Consider the following 17,310-nt stretch of genomic DNA (forward strand, 5'->3'; position numbering starts at 1 on the left):
TGTTTCTTTTCTTAAAAATATTCAGTCAGATAATTTGTATGTACACGGAGCTCTGGTTGGAACCTGGCCCTCTAGTCAGCGGTCAGCAGGAAGCTCCTGGGGGCTGGTCCTCACCAAGGAGGCTGGCGGGTCTGCAGGGACAGCTCTCATCGCAGTGGACTGCAGGGGAGAAGTGGGTTGGAAGTGACCGAGATATAGTCCTTTTACCCTTCATTAGCCTTGGAAATGTGATACGGTGGTTTTTTATATAAACATTTCATATAAACAGACATCATAACAGGGCCCCAACATGGCTGCATTAGGTAATGTGCTACCATGGAAGCATTTTCTCATTCCACACAAAGCCAAAGACTCCTAAAGAAAAGAAATAATAAAAGTAATAACTGGCAGAGTAAATTCACCGAAGGCAATTAGGGCCTGCGAGTCCCATTAGCAGCAAAATAGCGGCCAGGGCAGGAATGTCCTACACTTAGTGTCTGGCTTGACGAGTCAGCCGCTTGAGCTCACATTGCACAGGGACAGGACGTCCGAGCCCTGGGCTTTTAGGGATGGATATTCACATTCTCATTTCCTCTCTCTCTGACAAGAGCCTCCGTGGGGAAGTCTTGTAAAGTCAGGGGCCATGTAAAGTCAGACGAATCTGGGCCTGGAAGCTACGGTGTCTCACTCCCAGGTCGGAATACGTCTCGTCTCACAAGGTCAGCCTACGAGCCTCCCAAGAGAAGGGCTTGGTTATAACAAGGCCGCACACATCAGGGCACGTGGAGATTGTACTTTCCAGAAAAGGGCAAAGGCTAGAGAGAGGACCTGGAGTAGCAGAGAATACAAATAGTGAAAATGGGTACAGCAGTCCCCTGGCGTCTAAAGGGTTCTCAAAACCCATGCCTGGCCCAGTACTTGGGAGGCTGAGATAGGAGGATTGCAGGTTTGCGGCCAGCCTCAGCAACTGAGTCATGCCCTCCCCAACTTAGTGAGGCCCTGTTTCAAATAAAAAAATAAAATAGGGCCAGGGGTCTATCTCAGAGGTAGAATGGCCCCGTGTTCAATCCCCAGTACAACAAAACAAGCCTATGTGTCATGGCACTGAAAAATTGCTCTGGTATTAACTTCCAATAAGAATGTAAAAGGTAGTCAGCGTCTGGGCGCTGCGCGGCACTCAGCGAAGAGAGAAGCAGGTCTGCCTGCTTACTTCAGGGCTCCCTCCCCTCTGCCCTTTGTCCTCATGACCAACCCACGGCAAGAATGTAGAGCCAAAGACTTTAGCCTTAAAAGCCCACTAAGACAATTAAAGCCTTTGGCCTTAGACATACGTAAAGGCAACTCAAGCCTGTAGCACAACAAATATATAAAAACAATGAAAACCCCTAAGATCACAGTGACTGCCGGGCGCATTTCAGAGCTGTAAAGATGCCAAGAGCCTTGTGTTCTGCTCTTAGAGAACACGGGCTGTGATTCGTGCCTGCTCCCCCATTCTTTGGGACCCGGCCTCGGTATGGGAGATGTAAATTCCACATGTCATTTCAAAGCACCCATAGCTGACGGGCAACCAATACAGCCCAATACGACAGAGGTAAAAACAAGGTAGATTATTAACGTCTGCACTTAGTAACTGCACTGCCCGGAGACGACAAGGTACTACCGGCCTAAGAAATAACTACTAGCCTGTTGTCTTGGTAATGCCGATAAGAACATACCAATAAGAAAAATGTATGTAAGGGCTGAGGTCAGAGAGAGTCAGTTCCATTTTCGGGCTCTCGAGTGTGTCTTTAAAGTAGCGGCTCTTCTTCTCTTCCCTTTCTATTTCCTACTGATTTTGCAATAAATATCTGTTGTGGAGAGCATTACAGTATTAGTCATTTGCTTTGAGGTCACCTCGGCCCTGCTTGGGGGGGGGCACAGACGGCCCACCCGAGTGGGAATTGTTTGCAGGCAGACGAGTTTCCAAGCACCAAATGGGACTGATAACCAGGGACCCCGATGGAGTCGCAAAGACCCCGACGCTTTCCTTGTCTGCCCTTTCCTTCCCTGATTCCTCTGTGACGACCTGGGTGTTACTCCCTGACTTAATCCATGATGGCTTTGCTATTTCCTGTGATTACTCATTTCTTATGATGATTTGGTTATAACCCTCAATAAAAGCAAGATGCCAGTGGAAGGACGGCAGGAGTGGAGACTTCTCTCTCCTCCCCGGCACCCCAGCGGCCATGTGGACTCCCGTGTCATCCCTGCGAGAGACGGCGTCTCCTCAATCGATCAGCCTCAATGCCGTCCGCTACAATTTGTTGAAGCTGCAACCGAGCTATTAGTTTTAATTTCTTGATTCAATTTATTTATTTGAATTGAGGAAAACAGACCACAGTGCTATTACAACTGTAACACACACTATGCCTGGGTCAGCAGCCTCACTCTCACCACAGATGTGTGTGTGTGTGTGTGTGTGTGTGTGTGTGTGTGTGTGTGTTACTGGGGATTGAACCGAGAGGCATTTTGCCTCTGAGCTACACCCCAGCCCTATTTTATTTCTTATTCAGAATCAGGGTCTCACTAGGTTGCTGAGAGGCTCGCTAAGTTGCTGAGGCTGCCTTAAAACCTGCGGTCCTCTTGTCTTAGCTCCCAAGTACTGAGATTATAGCATGCAGCACTGTGCCTGGCCTCTTAAATACTCTTTACCCGTGGTAAACAGCATCTGTAAAAAGTCTAGAGCTGGCGTTGTATTTAGTGAAACACTGAATTCTTTCCCCAAGAACAAGGCGAGTTTGTTTTTATATTTCTTATTTAATATCATCCTGGAGATTTTGGCTTTCCTAATAAGAATATATAAATAAATACATAAATACATAAATGAGACATACAGATTTAAAAAATAAAATCAGACTGTGTATATTCATAAGCAAAATATCTGTCTAATAGAAAATCGCAAAGCATATATAAAAATCCTTCTAGAATTAATAAGTGAGTGTCACAGGGGTACAAAATGCAAGGTTAATACACAAAAGGGAACAGCATTTCTATATACTATCAACAAACAACTGGAAAACAAAGTTTAAAAATTGGAAGAAATTATATAATAGCACCAAATCCCAGAAAATACTTAACTTGTAGATTTAATGGTAATAATGGCATATATTTATGAAGTATGACATGATTGTGATTGTGATTGTGTGTGTGTGTGTGTGTGTGTGTGTGGTACTTGGGATTGAACAGGGGTGGGGGCGTTCTACCTCTGAGCTACATCCCCAGACCTACTTTTTTTTTGGTGTTTGTGTCGTACTGGGGATGGAACCCAGGGGCTTTCTACCTCCAGGTTACATTCCCAGACCTATTTTAGATTTTGTTTGGAAACTGGGTCTTACTAAGTTGCTGAGAGCCTAAGTAGCTGAGGCTGGCTGTGAACCTGCGATCCTCCTGTCTCAGCCTCCCAAGTGCTGGGAATACAAGCGTGCGCCACCACGCCCGACTTACTTTTTTTCTTTATTCTGCAACAGGGTCATAGTTGCTGAGGGCCTTCATAAGTTGCTGAGGCTGGTGGTGAACCTGAGATCATCTTGTCTCTACCTCCCAAGTACTGGAATTACGAGTGTGTGCCACCATGCTCAACTTGATTTTTTTTTATAGGCTTAGCTTTGATTTCTGACAATCATAGGTATCCACAATCACAGGTATTAGATGCCAATGTAAATTAGCCTTTCAAAGATCCAGGTTAGTGCTTTAATGTATGTATGTATTGTAGGATACTTAATCAAATTAACATGTTATCACCTTACCTATTTGTTATTTTTGTGAGAACATTTATTTTATTTTGTATATTTTTTATGGTACTAGGATGGAACCCAGGGGCTTTTTACCTCTGGGCTACATTCCCAGACCTATTTAATATTTTATTTTGAACCAAGGTCTCACTAAGCTGTTGAGATCCTCACTAAGTAGCTGAGGCTGGCTGTGAACCTGCACGATCCTCCTGTCTCAGCCTCCCAAGTACTGGGATTACAAGTGTGCGCCACTACACCCGGCATTGTGAGAACATTTAAAATCTATTTTTTAAGCAATTCTGAAATATATAACACATTATCATTAACTATTGTCACAGTGCTATGCACTGGATTACTAAGTCTTATTTTTTCCTAATTGAAACTTTTTATACTTTGATAGTCAACTGATTTCTGAGAAAGGTACAAGGATAATTCAAGAAGAGAGTAGAGTATTTTCAATCAAAGGTGCTGGAATAATTGGACATCCATATTTTACCCCTTAAAAAAAAAAAGCTTTGACCTGTTTGCCACACCTTATAGAAATTAACTCAAAATAAATCTCCTATTTTTCTTATGTTGAAGATTAAAACTAGGGTGTTCTACCTCCGAGCTACATCTAGCTCTATTTAAAAAAAATTTTTTTTTATTTGAAGGCCCTATTTTTTTTTAATTTTGAAGCAGGATCTCACTAAGCTGTATTGAAGGGGCGCGCTCCATAGCACTGCCAGCGGTCACCTCACCTGTTTAAAGTTGCCATTCTTCCTCTGTTCCCAGTCCATCATGTCGTGAAAAATGGGAATCATGATATTCCGCACTTCAGGCTGTGGGACCAGTGTCACACCCAGGAAAGGACCGATCATCCCCGGAATAAAGTGGATCTTATGTTCACCTGAACAATGAAAACAACAGACATCAGTTCCCGCCTGCCTCGCCTCTTCCTCGGGAGATCTCAGGGAGACCACGGCACGTGCGATCACTCATACTGGAAGCTTCCGGAAGTAACTTCTCTCCTGGGGTTTTCTGAGATACTCCCCCTCAGCTTTTTAGAGTTCGTGGATAAAACTGGCCCAGCCCAGTTAAAGCAAGTGTTCAACATAACAAAAATGCTTTCGCAAACACTTTCCTGGGAAGTTCCACAAACCACCAGGAAATAACTGAGGTCCAGGAACAGAGCTTGCTACTCTGGACAAAATGAGCAATCAGAAATAGCTTCCGATGGTATATTCATAGCATTTCTTTTAGCAAGGCAAAATCCAGGGATTTTTGTTTAAACTCAGTGCTCTCTGTAGCCCAAAGGCAATGAAAGGATCTCCGGTTCCTGGTCCAGCGAGCCGAGGCGTGAAGTCCACAGGCTTCTCCAACGCCCCTTCTGAGCAGGAGGGGGTTCGTACCCTGGCAGGCTGGCTTGGAGACTCTCTGCGCCCACCCTCAATCCCTCTGTCCTCCCTCCTTCCCTCTCTCTCTCTCTCTCTCTCCTTTCCTTTCTTCCTTCCTTCCAAATTGAACTCAAGTGTATTCTACCTCAGAGTTACACCCCCAGCCCTTTATTATTATTGTTGTTGTTGTTTGGTACTAGAGATTAAACCCAGGGCATTCTACCTCCAAGATATACCCCCTGTCCTATTTTATTTTTAGTTTGAAATAGGGACTCACTAAGTTGCTGAGGGCCTTGCCAAGCTTCTGAGTCTGTCTGTGAATCTGCAGCCATCCTGTCTCAGCCTCCCAAATGCTGGGATTACAAGTGTGAGCCACCGTGCCCGGCTGGCTTTTTTTTGAAACAGGTCTCACTAGGTTGCTGAAAGTCTCCCCAAGTTGCTGAGGCTGGTTTTGAACATGGGATCCTCCTGTCTTGGCCTCCCAAGTGCTGGGTTGCAGGCGTGGCCACCACACCACTATTTCACACTGTCTTTGTACACACTCAGATCAGGCTTTCCCATGGGAAGTGAGCGGCGGCTTTCCTCTGACTGGCCTGCCATCTGAGGAGTGTTTCCAGGAGTCAGGGAGAGCCCTGAGGACCATGGCAAAGGAACTTCTGTCCCTTGACAGTGAAGCAGAGGACCACCTTCAGATTTGTGCTTTCAGCCCTTCAGAGACGAAGGAGACAAACTGAGCTAATTTCTAAAGCTAAGTAAAACCAGTTCCGAGGGAGCAGAGTATCACTCTCAAACAAAGCAAGGAGGTATGGCTTCATTGGGAAAATCTAGCAGCTTTTAAAATGCCTTCCATCGGCCGGGCATGGTGGGCACGCTTGTAATCCCCGCGCTTGGGAGGCGGAGACAGGAGGATCGTGCAGGTTCGAAGCTAGCCCCGTGCGCTGGCTTAGGAGACCCTGTTTCCAAATAAAAATGCAAAAATAGGTCTGGGAGTGTAGCCGGGAGGTAGAAGGGCTTCCAGGAACCCCAGTACCACCAAAAAATAAAAATAAAAATAAAAAAAATAAATAAAAAATAAAAAAATAATAAAATGCCTTCCATCTAGCCGGGCATGGTGGCGCACGCTTGTAATCCCCGCGCTTGGGAGGCGGAGACAGGAGGATCATGCAGGTTCGAAACCAGCCGAGCTGGCTTAAGAGACCCTGTTTCCAAATTAAAATATAAAAACTAGGTGTCTGGGAGTGTAGCCTGGAGGTAGAAGGGTTTCCAGGAACCCTAGTACCACCAAAAATCCACAAAACAATGCCTTCCACTTTTTGGGGGGTAATACTGAAGGTGGAACTCAGAGGCTTTCTACCTCCGGGCTGTACTCCCAGACTTATTTTATATTTTATTTGGAAACGGTCTCACTAAGTTGCTGAGAGCCTCACTAAGTAGCTGAGGCTGGCTTCAAACCTGCGTGATCCTCCCGTCTCAGCCTCCCAAGCGCGGGGATTACAAGCGTGCGCCACCATGCTGGGCAATGCCTTCCATTCTGAAAGCCTATGTGAGAAGCAGATGCTAGCCCTGAGGCTGATCTGCACATTCTGTACCTGGTGCCATCGCCAGTCCCCTGTGTTCCTGGGAAATTTCCACCCTCAAGTTGTTGAGGGTGGAAACCCATCCTGCATCAGGGGTCCAGGCAGTAAGAGTCCTAGAGCTGGGACGTCTGCGTGAGGAATGCGCCCTACGCCCCGCAGCAGCGCCTCGCTCCCTGCTCGCTGCCTCTCGGTTAGGGTGGGATGGGCTAGGGGTGGGATGATTGACAGGTGACTGGACAATCATGATGGCCATCCCTACAGCTTCAGAGACGCGTGCTTAGCTGAAACGTCTTCAGTTGGATTAGTATCAGTGGCTTCTCTAGGAGTCTCCCAGGCCACTCAGACCCTCACGGTATCACAGGGAGGCCCAGCCAGTCGCCAGGGCAGCCTCAGGATTCTACCAGAAGTGCTGGTCTGACAAGTTTCTATTCAAAACAGGGGCTCTGACAGAAGCTGAGGAAGAAAGGGATGGCAAGTCCAAGTCGTCTTGAGGCCGCACACCCTCCGCACAAGCCACTGGGGTCAGGCGGTGGCCTGGAGGCCGGAGCCATAGAGACCCAAGAAGTGTCCCGGTCTTCCTTAACATGAAGAGCCGCCCTGAGCCAGGCATGGTGGTGGTGCACACCTGTCGTCCCAGTACTCTGGAGGCTGAGGCAGCAGGATCGCAGGTTCAAGGGCAACCTGAGCAACTTAGTGAGACTTTGTTTCAAAACAGAAGAATGAAACAGGGCTGGGTGTGTAGCTCAGCAGTAGAATTGCCCTGAGGCCAATCTTTGGTACTACAAAACAACACCAAAAAGCAAACCAAACCAAAACAAAGAAGCTTCCCTTGCTCCTATGCTAGACATCTGTACGATCTATGTTTCTGAGCCTGAGACATTCAGATTGGGCGAAGCACAGAGGACATCACAGCCTGGTTCTCTAGCTGGAAAAAGCTACTGGAGATCTCCTATTCTTTAATCCCTTGACTTCAGTTCTCAAAAAAGGGGCTGTGCATATGTGGAACTGGGGTCTTATTCTCAGCCAAACTCTCCCTGCCAAGCTTGCTGAGCACGCAGGCTGCGCCATCCATCTGAAGTGTTATATAAGGATCTCTTGGGCCTGGATTAACAGTCAGAAAGCCTGAGGGAAGTTATTAGTCCTGCTACTTTTTAATTTGGCTAGAAAATATGTATCAGGGAAGAAAAAGGAGAAAAGACCTACCCAAATTCTGCCACATGCTGAATAGCTCATAAGCCATCATCACACGCATGTCCCCATACCTGGAACACAACCACGGGAGGCGGCTGTTAGAAGATTCGGGAAGGCAGGCCATACTTCAGCGCTGTCTGTTTCTATTGCCTCTCAGGATCCGAAGCCATTTGGCTTTCCACTGAACCCTCACGCTTGGCCCACTGGAAGCCACCCACATGAGAACCCCACGGGCTTCTGGAAGAGCCTGCCACAGAAAGAGTCCCATCTGGGGAAGTGGTAGGGAGGTGAACAGGAGACATCTGTCTTACTTATCTAGAATCTTCTTCCTCTTGGCTGAAGTAATGATTTCTAGCTGAAGGCTTGGCTGATTTATGAACAGAACTGCCAGGCTAAAATAAGAATTCCACACCTAGAGAGACAGAGAAAAAAGAATCATGTGACAGCGAGTCCTTACCCTTGCAGGGTGAGTAAACACATGCGTGGGGCACAGAGGCCGCTCTACGACCTTCAGATTCCCATTTACGTTCCTTTTTAAACATCTTTGCAAACAGGGCTTTGTCTCCCTGTCCCCTTTCTTTCTCGACTCCTAAAGCCAACAGTGTTAACTCTGGACTAGAAGACAGGCTCCAAGGTGTCTGGCTCAGACCATTTCTGACAGGGAAGCTCCCAGGTCACATCCCAGTCACTATCACGCTTGGAGGCTATTTGAAACTGAATTCATTGTAAAAGCAAAGCAAAGCAAAGCAAAACAAAACAACAATAAAACCCCCCAAAACTAAAAAAAAAAAAAAAAAAGCCCAGTTAGCATGGCTTCGGCTTCCTCGGGTGTTACAAAGCCAGTGCTGGCTTTCAGGAGCGCCTACCTTGAAGTCGAAGTCTGTCTCTGTGAAGTTCTTGTGCAGTGCGGAGGACAGGTACTGGACGGTGGTGACTATAATACTGCAGCAAGGAACAAGGATGGCACAATCAAAAGGTGAACAACGGCATCGTACAGCCTAGCACCGGCCGTCTATGGCCTGTGGGCCGACTTCTCAGGGACGACCTGCCTCCATGTGTATACATGGAGACCGTAAAGGAAGGAAAAGATGGAACCGATCTGGAAAGCAGACTCAGAAATGCCCCACAGTTGGTAAGACAGCATAAATCACCAGCGGGCTCTTGATATTTCTTTTCTCTGGGCCTTATGATTCTTAAAGACTTCTTAGCTCAGTGAGTAATTTCTAGGACTCTGGGGACCTCTGGGTGATCAATACACATTATAGTCACTCTGTAGTGTTTAGGGCATAATTCACGGTTTTACTTGATGACAAGGGTTTATAGTTATTAAGCACTTGCTTTTGTCACAGGCCGGTATCTTCACCCAGGTGATTTTATTTGAGCCATGGTTTAGCATCTGACTCTTACTCTAGGCTGGCCCATACACAGGACACTCTGCTGGAACCGAGAGCAGGTCCAAGTGGGAACGAGGTGAGTGGGACAGGCGGGCGAGGGTCTGACGACAGAGGCCCTGACTTCCTGGCAGAGGGATGGAGAGCCAGCAGTGGCCCCTGGGCTTTGGTGCAGAAGAGGGGCAAGGCAAAACAGCACAGGAAAGAGACTAGTCCACAGCAGAGGGGTGAGAAAGCTTATGGGCAAAAGCCACAGAAGAAGAGGCGGCTCCTGCAAGACAGGCTGGAAAAGTCACTGCTTGAGAAATCTGTACAGCGTGGCCTACAATCATCCTCTGTTCTGGACAAAGAATTTTCATTTTTTAGGGAAATAAAGAGAGCCCTATAAAAGGCACAAAGTGGTACACTCATGCAGGTACCTTGTTAATATATCTAACATAAACAATTTCACTACGCTCTGTGTAATGCAGACATAGAAGGCAGGTAAGTAGGAGGAGGCAGGGAGCTAGAGTGGAGGCCACGTAGACTTCTCTTGAGTAAGGAGTGCTCAAGGGAGCCACCCTCTTACCACATGAACCACTCCTCCGGCTTGCTCAAAGGAAGCACAGGCTAGACATCTGAATGGGGCAGACAGCTGAGGGCCAGCCTGAGAGTGAGTTCTGCGCCAGTAGTCAGAGCTTTGCAGCCTGGCTCATGTGGGTAATTAGCACTGTCTGTGGGAGGCAAGCACTTTCTGGCAGACGGCCGGACTCGAATCCAGAGGAGGGCTTGGACACTGCCTGAAGCCACAGAGGCCAACACCCTGGGCAGGCCTCCGCGAGGAGGAACCCTGCTCTCGGTATTGTACTTCGCAGCCTTAACATCCTTTTCATTCCCACTACACTACCATCAGCTGGCACGGCAGACGCCAGCGCTTGAATTATCTTTGACTCTTTCCTTTCCCTGTCCTCATGGTCAGGCCAACAGCGCTGATGACCCCTCCAGACACTCGCTCCTTCCACTCTGCCGTGGTCGCGGCCCCGCCCTCCTCCCGGCTCTCGCACTCTCCTTGGACCTGGAGGGGCTGGGGGCGTGCGTGTGCCCTTCCTCACTCACTTGCTGGGGGAGGGGCCGGGGGCGTGCGTGTGCCCTCGCACACTCACTTGCTGGGGGAGGGGCCAGGGGCGTGCGTGTGCCCTCGCACACTCACTTGCTGGGGGAGGGGCCGGGGGCGTGCGTGTGCCCTCGCACACTCACTTGCTGGGGGAGGGGCCGGGGGCGTGCGTGTGCCCTCGCACACTCACTTGCTGGGGGAGGGGCCGGGGGCGTGCGTGTGCCCTTGCACACTCACTTGCTGGGGGAGGGGCTGGGGGCGTTCGTGTGCCCTTGCACACTCACTTGCTTGTGAGCAGCCTCATCACCATCCAGTCCCGGGGGAAGACGCTCATTTTCATCAGGTTCCGGAACACACAGAAAATCTTCAGCAGGAATTCCTGACCACAGAGGAAAGCTGACGTGAGGCACTGCCCTGGCCGCCGGCACTCACACACTTCCCCACCAGGCCCTTCCTGGCCCCCCGACCGTGCGGATGTGTGGGACCAGTGGGGCAGACTCTGGCCCCTCTGAGTCACTCCTCTTAGAAGGGTACATGAGAGTGAATTATGGTTACTCTCAGGCTGGATGGGAGCCAACCCGCACTGGGCATAACTGAGGCAGCTTATACCTACTCTACACACAGACTCCAAGACCAGCTCCCGGCAGCTGGTCTTGAAAAAAAGCATATAAGAAAATGCTTTTTTTGGATATTAAGAGCATAATGTGGGAGAAGCACTTTGGGAAGGGCAGAGTTAAAACCTCTGAAAACTCTAGGGGTAGCTCAGTGGTAGAACACGTGTTTAATATGCCCAAGGCTCTGGGTTTAATTCCCAACACCAAGAAAACATAACAACAACAACAACAACAACAATAACAACAAACAAAGAAAAACCCAGAAGCTCTAAAAATCTGATCCTCCATTAGAGCAACTTAGTGGCAAAGTCTGATTAGCCAAAGGCTTGCAATAATTTGAGTTGTTACTCAAGAAAAATGGATGAACCTCGTTAAGGACAGCGAGCTCTGCTGCACTTTAACGTGTCCTACTCTCCTCTTCTCTCCTACCTCAAAGAAGCCTTGGAAAAAGGCAGCCATAGAACCACAGCAGCCATGAAAACCAGCAGTCTAGCAGCCACCGGGAGAGGCAGATCATTCTGGAGCTTCTAAGAAAGCCCTATTCCATAGAGAGGTGCTATTATTTGACCTCATTTGCATATCCCTGGAAAAGCCCTATTTATAGGGCTTGTCTTTGTTTAAACTGGCTAACCTTACTCAGTGAAGAAAGCTCTATCCCAAGGGCACTTGTTTAAAACACTCAGCTATATAATTTAACATCTAAGTTGCAACTAATATAGCTGCTTTTGTTCTTTTTTTTTTTGGTGGTACTGGGGTTCCTGGAAGCCCTTCTACCTCCGGGATACACTCCCACGGGCTACACTCCCAGACCTATTTTTCAACATTTTTATGTGGAAACAGGGTCTCTTACGCCAGCGCGGCTGGCTCCGAACCAGCGCGATCCTCCTGTCTCCGCCTCCCAAGCGCGGGGATTACAGGCGTGCGCCACCACGCCCGGCTGCTTTTGTTCTTTAGGTCTGAGGCATCTTTACTGACCTTAGGTCATCTAGTGGTGTGAGAGGAGTGTTGAAGTCTCCCAACATTACTGTATTATTGTATTAGGATCCATGTGTGACTTAATGTCACAAAAAGTTTGTGTTTGTTTTATGAAAGTGGCTGCACCTATGTTTGGGGCATAAATGTTGACTATTGTTACTTCCTCTTGCTTTTATTAGTAAAAAATAAATCACCTGCTTTGTCTCTTCTGGTAGGCTTAGGCTTGAAGTCTAATTGTCTGATATCAGAGTTGCGACTCCTGTTTTCTTCAAGTTCCATTGGAATGAATTACCTTGCTCCAGCCCTCAGCTTTAGCTTGTGAATATGTTTGTTTTGTCTTCTCATCCAATTTGAGAAGTATTCTTGATGGGTAGGAAATTTCTGGCTGCAAGTTGTTTTCTTTCAGATTTTACAATATGTTACCCCAGGCGCTTCTGGCTTTCATGACTTGGTTTGGGAAGTATGGAGTGATTCTAATTGGTTTGCCTCTGAATGTCACTTGGCCTTTTCCTTTTGTCACCTTGAAGATTCTCTCCATATCCTCTACATTAGTCAATTTGACTATTACGTGATATGGTGAACCTTTTCTCTGATCTTTTTTAAAGGGAGTTCTAGCCAGGCGTGGTGGTGCATGCTTGTAATCCCAGTGCTTGGGAGGCTGAGACAGGAAGACTGTATAAGTTCAAAGCCAGCCTCATCTACTTAGTGAGGGTCTCAGCAACTTAGTGAGACCCTGTTCCAGATAACTTATAAAATAGGGCTGGGGGTATAGTCCAGAGGTAGAATGCCTCTGGGTTCCATCCCCAGTACCACAAACCAACAAACAAAAAATGAATAAAGGGGGTTCTATAAATTTTTTGTACCCATGTATTGACCTCTTTTTACATATTTGGAAAATTTTCTGATATTTCTTTGAAAAGATTGCTGATCCCTTTGGTTTCAGCCTCTATTTCATTTTCTATGCCTATTATTCTTAGGTTAGCTCTTTTAAAGTATGCCCATAATGAGTCGGGCGTGGTAGCGCACACTTGTAATCCCTGTGCTTGGGAGGCTGAGACAGGAGGATCGCACAGGTTCGAAGCCAGCCTCAGCAGCTTAGTGAGGCTCTCAGCAACTTAGTGAGACCATGTTTCCAAATAAATATATAAAATAGGTCTAGAAGCATAGCCCGGAGGTAGAAAAGCCCCTGGTTTCCACCCCCAGTACCACCAAAAAAAAAAAAAAAAAAATAGGCCCATATCTCTTCAAAGTCCAATTCATGCTGTCAAATCATTTTTTAAAAATTATATACTGCATGCCGGGCGTGGTGGCGCACACTTGTAATCCCCGCGCTTGGGAGGCAGAGACAGGAGGATCGCGCAGGTTTGAAGCCAGCCACGTGTGCTGGCTTAGGAGACCCTGTTTCCAAATGAAAATGTAAAAATAGGTCTGGGAGTGTAGCCCGGAGGTAGAAGGGCTTCCAGGAACCCCAGTACCACAAAAAAAAAAAAATTATATACTGTATGCTTCTTTTTGGAATGGTCATCTTCTAAGAGTGAGATTCTATTTTCCATGTGGTCTAGTTATAGTTTGTATTGATGCCTTTACTTCAATGAGTATACCCTTTCACTTCCTTCAGAGCTTCTTTCTGATTCCTATCCAGGGTGTCAGATTCTTTGTTTATTTATCCCTTTATTTATTTCAGGCCTTCTCTAAATTCTTTTTGAAAATCCTGTATCATTTCTACTATTAAAGGTCTGATTTGTCCTTCTGGTGATCTGTGCAATTCTGTGTTGGTGGGTTCTGCTATTATGGGGTTGTGGGAGCTCATTGTTTCCTTGCTATTCTTCTTTCTCATGATTTCAGGTTTTGTAAGTTTGTATCTTTGTGGTTTTGATAGATTTCTCTTTATTTATCTTTAAACAATGCTCATAAAGAACATATGAACAGACTTTATATTCAGCATGCTGAACTGAACACATTCCCTCATTCTAATTCTCAAATCCTCTAACATGCCGGGCGTGGTGGCACACGCTTGTAATCCCAGCATTCGGGAGGCTGAGACAGGAGAATCGCAGGTTCACGGTCAGCCTCAGCTACTTAGGTACTCTGCAACTCAGTGAGACCCTGTTTCAAAATAAAGAATAAAATATAGGGCAGGGGGTGTAGCTTGGAGGTCGAATGCCCCTAGGTTCTATCCCCAGTCCCACAAAAAAAAAATCTTCTAACATGAAAGCCAAGATAGAAAAATTCACAGACCTACAGGCACCAACAAAACAATAAAGAAGATAAGGTCAATGAAGACTGAAAAACTTAAAAAAGCAAAAATTGTGGTAACTGGCTTATTAGACTTGAGAAGGCTAATAAGCAAGAGGGGTTGAGGTTGAGAACAACAGGAAGCAAGAATCTCAGAAAGATATACAAACGGGAGGCACCACTAGACACCTCTGTGGGATTGGAGTATGAGGGCTAAGGTGAAGGAAGGTTAGCTTCAAGTGTCACCCAGGCCCCTCCGCTACCTCTTAATCAGTTTTTCTTGCCCTGTCAGGAGGCTCAGGACTATTCTCTAGAGTTAGGTGCTCATTGAGGGTCTGTCCTCAAGATACATTAAAAGCTGAGGGCTGAGGTGTCATAACTGGCACTGCAAGAGAGTTTACTTGTTTATCTGGAAGATACACAGCCCCTTTCTGCTATATTGGTTCCTTGAAGGTGTAGAGGATTCCTCTTAAGTTTAAGAGAACAAACTTAGAGTTATAGGAATTAGGGCTGCTCTGACACAAAGGCCAGACCCTCTTTGGTCACCTCGAGGGAAGCCTGCCAGAGATCAGGCCTGTTTGTGTGTGAGGGCTTGTAGCCAGCACTAGAGAGCATCGCTTTTAGCTACAGGCCGACACCCAGGAATCGCTCTGTGTGGGGGAGAGGTATTCAGTGCAAACTCAGAGCATGAAACACATACAAGCAGGAGGGCAAGTCTCCAGGGGGAAAAATAAACGACCTTACCATAGTTCTTATCTAGCTGTAGTACAAAAAGCCGATTATAAATTTAAACAAAAATATATGAAAGCTGTGCACCAGTGGCTCATGCCTGAATCTCAGCAACTCCAGAGGCTGAGGCAGGAGGATCATGAGTTCAAGGCCAGTCTCAGGCAACTATGCAAAACCCCATCTGAAAATAATAAGGGATCAGGTGACAGCTCAGTGGCAGAGCACCCTGGGTTCAATACCCAGTACCACACACACGCCCAAGTGACAGCTCAGTGGCAGAGCACCCCTGGGTTCAATACCCAGTACCACACACACGCCCAAGTGACAGCTCAGTGGCAGAGCACCCCTGGGTTCAATACCCAGTACCACACACACGCCCAAGTGACAGCTCAGTGGCAGAGCACCCCTGGGTTCCATACCCAGTACCACACACACGCCCCAACACATGGAAACCGAACTGGGATGACGTACGTGTGAGAAAGGAAGAGTTCAGGGGAGTCACCCTTACTTCCCTTGGGCAGAAGAAAATAGATAACTAACAATACCTAAACCAGGAGTAGGAACTCCCTAAATAACAGCAGGAGGGTTCAAAGCGGCTCCCTTGGGAGCAGAGACTAGGCCTTCCCAGGCCAACCCAGAGAACCACCGTTTTAAGTTAAAATTTTGTAGCATTGTTTTGGCTTTTCAAATTATGCACAAATATTTCTGTAATGAAAGCAAGCATTTCAGTAAAAAGTAGAACAGCAGCAGCATGATCTGAGTTGGTTAATACAACCTAAGATGGGAACGCTCGACGACAGCCACATCTGGGCTCTCTGGCTCCACGCCCTGGCGCAGATCCCCAGGTCTGGACCTGGGGGTGGGCCCTGGCTGGCCCTGGGCGCACAAGGCTGTGAATGATACCGACTTGTAGAGACCCGTGTCTGTGGAAAGGGAAGAAGCCAGAAAGTGACAGCTCATACGTGTCGGTCAACGCCCTGTGGTTGGTGAAGACCACACAGGCGAATGACAGTGGGTGAATTAGGTGCAGATGGCTTGCTCCTGAACAGAGGCAGAGCAGACCTAGCGTCTGCCGTGGCCCAGTAGTAGGGAGAACATGAGCGGCGTGTCGCAGTGCGGACACAGCCCCAGGAGCCCGTCAGCAGCGACGCCTGGTGCCACTCCCCTGGTGTCTGCACCTCGGACCCATTTCTTTACACTCTGCCCCTCAATCTCTGGCAGCCCAAGGTAACAGTGCACACCTGGCTCCCTTTGGGTAACTTCCAGAAATACATTTAAATTGAGAAAAGTGGCCACCATTATTATGTATTCAGTTTGCAGAGGCAACATATGGGGGGGGGGGCTGCTGAGTTCCTAAGAAAGGGAAAAGTCCTGGTTTTCTGATCCAGGGAGGCCCCAAGTAACCTCTGTTGGAGGCGCCTGGTCGCAGGGCTGCTGTGAGTCAAAGGAGCCTTTCCAGCGTCGCTGGGTCTGGCCGTGAGCGGCCGCTCTGGCGTCAGCTTCTGGAGGACATACGCACGCTCCCTCTGCGGTAACCTGGGCTGCGAGTCAGCTCCCGTGGTGGAGAGAGCCAGCCCTTGCTGGGCAGAGCCCTGTGCTCTGCTGCCTACCTTGAGCTCATCTTTGCTCTGGAAGTTGTCCAGGAGGTGCTGGTAATGGGTGTCACACATCTGACGGAGCAGCGAAAGCAGGCAGGACACATACTCGCCCTGTGGACCAGCCGGAAACCAAACAAACAAACGGGACCCAAAGCCACTTAGGACTGCTGACCACAAGGGCTGTGCCCCATCCACAGAGGGTAAGGAGAGAGGGGAGGGTGTGAGATGGCCCCAATGACCATGGGAGGGAGGGACACGCTGGCTCGGGACATGGCTTCTTTTCTGGAGGGCTTGGGAGTTTTAGAGAGGCATGCAGCTCCTGAAAACCGTAACCTCAACAAAGAGGTGTTACAGAGCGAGGTCAATATTCTCACTGGCTTCCCATCTTTTTTGGTTAAGGCCTTTTACTGTCAGAGTACCATACTGAAGTCTATAGGGGCTTCATGAAGAGAGAGCTTGCCCTCTGAACAGAGTAAGTAAAGAATTAAGGACAATTAAGAGTCTTTAAGGGCTCCGAAGACCGTCTTTCAGCAATTTTTGGCACAGGGCAGCCAAGTGCGAAGGCCTTGCCCTCGAAAGTGGCCTCCTCAGATAGGAGGGAGAACGATATTTCTCTTGGACTTTCGAAGTTTCCAAACACATGGAAAATGGACAAGAGTTTTTAGTCTCTCAAATCCTTTCTATGTCCCTGAAATTATCACACAGTGTGTATGCAAAATACACTCACATATATAAACTTGAGTTTTAGCTAAAAAATAGGTGCAAGAAGAAGTCACAACGCA

At 47.7% G+C, this 17,310-nt stretch overlaps 1 protein-coding gene across 1 annotated transcript in view; it reads right to left on the reverse strand.

Moving 5' to 3' along the window:
- The window catches only part of DOCK3 (dedicator of cytokinesis 3), a gene marked incomplete at both ends in the record, with an annotated part of 359,460 nt that overhangs the window by 40,660 nt on the left and 301,490 nt on the right, over positions 1-17,310 (reverse strand). The window contains 6 exons of the mRNA XM_080695935.1: positions 4,490-4,638; positions 7,906-7,964; positions 8,205-8,305; positions 8,760-8,835; positions 10,662-10,756; positions 16,541-16,639. Of these exons, the coding sequence (XP_080552061.1) occupies positions 4,490-4,638; positions 7,906-7,964; positions 8,205-8,305; positions 8,760-8,835; positions 10,662-10,756; positions 16,541-16,639 (579 nt within the window). The remainder of the gene's footprint in view (positions 1-4,489; positions 4,639-7,905; positions 7,965-8,204; positions 8,306-8,759; positions 8,836-10,661; positions 10,757-16,540; positions 16,640-17,310) is intronic.

This window comes from Muscardinus avellanarius (assembly GCF_963383645.1).
Source record: "Muscardinus avellanarius genome assembly, chromosome: 5".
Lineage (NCBI taxonomy): Eukaryota > Metazoa > Chordata > Mammalia > Rodentia > Gliridae > Muscardinus > Muscardinus avellanarius.